The sequence below is a fragment of the Penaeus chinensis genome, chromosome 24 (assembly GCF_019202785.1).
Source record: "Penaeus chinensis breed Huanghai No. 1 chromosome 24, ASM1920278v2, whole genome shotgun sequence".
In the NCBI taxonomy this organism is placed as follows: domain Eukaryota; kingdom Metazoa; phylum Arthropoda; class Malacostraca; order Decapoda; family Penaeidae; genus Penaeus; species Penaeus chinensis.
The window spans coordinates 13,326,607-13,331,606 of NC_061842.1; the positions used below are offsets into that span (position 1 = coordinate 13,326,607).

A 5,000-nucleotide genomic window follows, 5' to 3' on the forward strand; every position below is an offset into this window, starting at 1 on the left:
TCGGTAGAAAAAAAATAACTTACCAGGGATAAAATAAAGTGAATTTGGCTTTTCTTTAGCAAACCAAACCAAAAATATGAGAGAATAAAAAAAAAAAAAGAAATAAAAATCCACGAAGCCAAGTGTGTAACTACTGTCTCGATCTCATAAGATTATTGAATGTGATTCTGAAGAAAAATGAATTCAGTTGATGAATCTAACCACCTTGTGATATGGAATTTTTCATTCTCGCTCACATTTTTTTCCTGCAGTTTTCAAATGTTCTTCACAGCCTTCCCCGTTTATTATTTTCGTTAGTCGACATTCGTTTTTTTTTTTTCATAATCTGTTCCACATCCAAATCTTGACGCACGAAAAAAATAGGTATTTTCTTCATGCCGTTGTCATATCACTTGTAAAATGACACACACATACACACACACACACATATATATATATATATATATATATATATATATATATATATATATATATACATAGAGATAGATATATAGATGCATAGACAAACATATCGATATATATATATATATACCGGTATATATATACATATACATATATATATAAAGCTCAACCACATGTTGACATTGCTTCAAACAGTTCATTATATCCGTTTCCCCAGTCCGTTACGCTTCCTGTGTGTATTAGGAGAGTGTAAACTTTTTCATTTCCATTCCCAAGTACCCTGCAAGAGTATCAGAAATTTTCAAACAGCAGAATGGAGAAAAGAGAGGAGTGAGTATTGAATACATCGTTAATCTTTTTTATGTTGTTTTACTGATATAGATAGTTTGTTATGTTATGACTGTACATCGCATAAGGGTGGAGATAGATATAAATGACAAAAGTGTTAGGATATTTGACTGGAATTTATTTCCTGGAATAGAAGGACAAGGATTCTTGTGGTTTTTCTATAACCCGCATCTTCTGATATTACGTAGGACATAAGGCGTAGTGTGTAGTATTTTAGAATGAACATTAGAAAAGGACTCTTATGCTCATATAATGTAGAGTGATGGTAATATATCCGAATCTATGAGGAATTGTAGCAAAGAGAAGGCTTTTTTTCCTGATTTGTCTGTAGCTGCGTCTCCCTTAACAAATGAAATGATATTTTGCATAATATAGAATATAATCTGCATAACTAAAACACGCGTAGAACATTACGTCTATGGTGCTGCGGGTATGTTTAACAGTTATTATACATATATTCTTCTAAAAAAAAATCAGTAACGTTGTAGCGTACATAACTGCCACACGGCGTCTGTAGTACGTACATTTCATAAATGTTCTACCCCATTATGCTTTTAGGCCGTGAATCTTAAGCTAGACATGTTATTCTCCTCATCGCCCTGACCCAAAGGCATTTAACAGACGTGATTGCTATGGGGAAGGCGAGTATTTTAAGAAAAGTGGCAAGCCCGTGTCTTCCTCCTCCCGACAAGAATGGGCTTTCTTGAGCACGACTTCACGACCTGAGTGACGTCATCATCCACACACGCACCCGCTCAGAACAGACAGACATAAACTAGTATAGTTTTACTCTAATTCCTTGATTATCTTTGTCAGCTAGTCCTCCCCCAAAAATCTTCATATTAAAGTAATCATTTAATGATAAAGTAACAAATATATTCGTCAGAAAATCCGCGAGATTATTGAGCTGGGAAAGAAGGCTTAAAATAAACGGCCACTTAGCTATGCTTGCTTAGGAGGAAGAAAGACCTGCTGGATATTCACCCTGAGTAACCACTTCACAAAAAGAAAAGAGAAGAGAAATAGAAAAAGATAAATGGAGAAAAAATAAAAGCATTAGAATTGATTACCGAAATGACGTTGCACATAAGAACGCCAGGAACACGTAAGTTGATTTATTTATTCAAAGTCTTCTCTTAAACGCCAATACGGTTACCGTCTGCACCGTTGCCTCTTCTGCCTTTGCCATGATAACAATGCGAATCACAAGGTCGCCTCTATAATAGTGGTTATGGATGCGGTTACCGCGGCACACACACACACACACACACACACACACACACACACACACACACACACAACACACACGCACACACACACACACACACAAACATACACACACACACGCACACAAACACACACACACATACACATACACACGCGCGCGCAGACGTAGATGCTTCCAGAAGGTCAGACCTAAAGACGAATGATAATGTCAGCCTTGCATAATTTCAACATAATTCTTCGACGATTTCCTTTCCAACCCTAAGGTTTATTCTTATTTTTTTTCTTTCTAATTCTTTCCTAATTCAAAATCTGGAATCTAGCACCCCACTGAATCCTTTTTTAATCTTAGTGTTGAATTCTAAATTCCGCTTGTCCGAAATGTTCGCAGAGGATCCCTTTCTCATCTCTCAATTTGAACACGCATTCCTTGACCATCCTTTTCTAATTCCAAAACTTTATTGCTAATTCCCGTCGCCTGGGAATAGCGTTGGCCAGGCTGTGCCATCGCCTAGAGGACGTGGAATGTGGAGGGGCAGGGGAATTGAGCACCAGGGGAGTGGCGGACGGGGATACTATCTAGAGAAGGGGGGAGGCGTTTTAGATGAAGGGGGAGGGGTGTTAGGTGAAGGGGGAGGGGTTTAGATGAAGGGGGGAGGGGTTTAGATGAAGGGGGGAGGGGTTTAGATGAAGGGGGGAGGTGTTTAGATGAAGGGGGAGGGGTGTTAGGTGAAGGGGGGAGGTGTTTAGATGAAGGGGGAGGGGTTTAGATGAAGGGGGGAGGGGTGTTAGATGAAGGGGGGAGGGGTTTAGATGAAGGGGGGAGGGGTTTAGATGAAGGGGGGAGGTGTTTAGATGAAGGGGGAGGGGTGTTAGGTGAAGGGGGGAGGTGTTTAGATGAAGGGGGAGGGGTGTTTAGATGAAGGGGGAGGGGTGTTAGGTGAAGGGGGGAGGTGTTTAGATGAAGGGGGAGGGGTGTTAGATGAAGGGGGAGGGGTTTAGATGAAGGGGGGAGGAACGTTAGATAAAGAGGGAGAGTGATAGACAAAGGGGAAGTGAGGGGCGTTAAACAAAGGGGGGCATTAGAGGAAGGGGGGGGGAGGAAGGGGTATTAGACTAAAGGGTTGATAGACGATAGATGAAGAGGGGGAAAGGGGGAGGGGCGTTAGATGAAGTGGGAGAGTTAGAACAAAGGGGAGGGGCATTAGACGAAGGGGGGAAGGTAAGAAATCAGAAGAAGGGAATGGTAGAAAAAAGAAATGACCGGAGGGTATTGGGAAGGGTACGAGAATGGAACACCAAAAAAGACTAAAATTGGAGATAATCTTGTACCCTAAATGGCTTTTCTGCCATTTGGGGTACAAGTTAAAGAAATATGAAAACAATAAGACAAAGAGAGAGAGAGAGAGAGAGAGAGAGAGAGAGAGAGAGAGAGAGAGAGAGAGAGAGAGAGAGAGAGAGAGAGAGGGGGAGAGAGAGAGAGAGAGAGAGAGAGAGAGAGAGAGAGAGAGAGAGAGAGAGAGAGAGAGAGAGAGAGAGAGAGAGAAGAGAGAACGAGAAGAGAGAGAGAGAGAGAGAGAGAGAGAGAGAGAGAGAGAGAGAGAGAGAGAGAGAGAGAGAGAGAGAGAGAGAGAGAGAGAGAGAGAGAGAAAGAGAGAGACAAAGACAGACACAGAGACACAGGTAGACAGACAGGCAGAAACAGAGACAGAAAGACAAAGAGAGAAAGACAAAGAGAGAAAGACATATAAAGAAAGAAAGAAAAAAAATAGGAGAAGATAATAAGGGCGGGAGGAGCTAATACTAAGAAGAGGCTTGTGACCCCCCGTTCCCTGGGACATCAGAGGTGGGAGAGGCTTCTCTGCACAGATATTTAAGCAGGTGAGCAACCCGGCGAGGCAGTCCGTCGGTGTCCTTGGTAGGATCATCATCATCATGGGGTAAGCTCCCTTCCTGAGAGTCCCGCTTTGTTCAACAGAGTTTTCGAAGCTTATGTGTCTTTTTTTGTGGTTTATGTAGCTTTGTGTGGTTCATGCGGCTTTATGTGGCTTTGTGTGGTTTATGTATCTTTATGTGGCTTGTGTGGTTTATGTAGTCTTATGTGGCATATGTAGCTTTATGTCGCTTATGTAGCTTTGCGTGTCTTATGTCTCTTTATGTGGCTTACGTATCTTTATATTACATTCTTTCGTGTGGCTTATCTATGTGGATTATGTATCCTTATGTGGCGTATGTATCCCTGTGTGGCATAGATATCCACTTATGTCATACACGTATCCCTGATAAACTCGCCTAAACCAGTGACTTTTACAAGTATTTTTTCCTTTTCTTTGTTTTTTTTTTCTTCTTTTTTTCTTTATCATTATAACTTGCAAGAGTGTTCAAGTAACCTCGATTGAATTCTTCTTTTTCACCCACTTTATACGCAACAATTTTGCTTCAGATGCTTTCATGTTACTAATTAGACAAGCTGGGAGTGTTAGTTATTTATCTTGATTATTTAATACTACAATGACAAGGACTGTAAAAAAAAAAAAAAGTAATTGTAGTTGTCATTTGTCCTATTATCACCAGTAATGCCAATAATGGTGTTCAGATTGGCAACACTGATGATGGCAGTTCCAGTACTAGCTTGTACTAGTTACAGAACAATAGCAAGCATAGAATTAATAGGATTAGTAGTGGTAATAATAGGATAATAACGATGTTCGTCTAAGGAAAAAGCAATAATTGTGATAATAAATGACCTGTGTTAATAATGATAATAATGACAGTAATGGTATTGATAGTTATAAGTAATGATATTGACAGTTTCATTATTATTAGAATTGTTGCTGTAATTGTTATTGTTATTGATATTATCATTATTGTTATTGATATTATCATTATTGTTATTGATATTATCATTATTGTTATTGTTATTATCACTAACATTATCGTCATTAGTGTTAGTAGCAGTGGTAGTAATATCGTCACGACAGTAAGAATAACCTTGATAATGTCAGAAATGATAATGATAATAGCAA

At 39.6% G+C, this 5,000-nt stretch overlaps 1 protein-coding gene across 1 annotated transcript in view; it reads left to right on the plus strand.

The window, feature by feature from the left end:
- The first annotated feature begins 628 nt into the window (after nt 1–628).
- Nucleotides 629–5,000, plus strand: part of LOC125038228 (superoxide dismutase [Cu-Zn]-like) — a 12,994-nt gene continuing 8,622 nt past the window's right edge. The window contains exon 1 of the mRNA XM_047631652.1: nt 629–732. Within this exon, the coding sequence (XP_047487608.1) occupies nt 716–732 (17 nt within the window). The 5' untranslated portion in view covers nt 629–715. The remainder of the gene's footprint in view (nt 733–5,000) is intronic.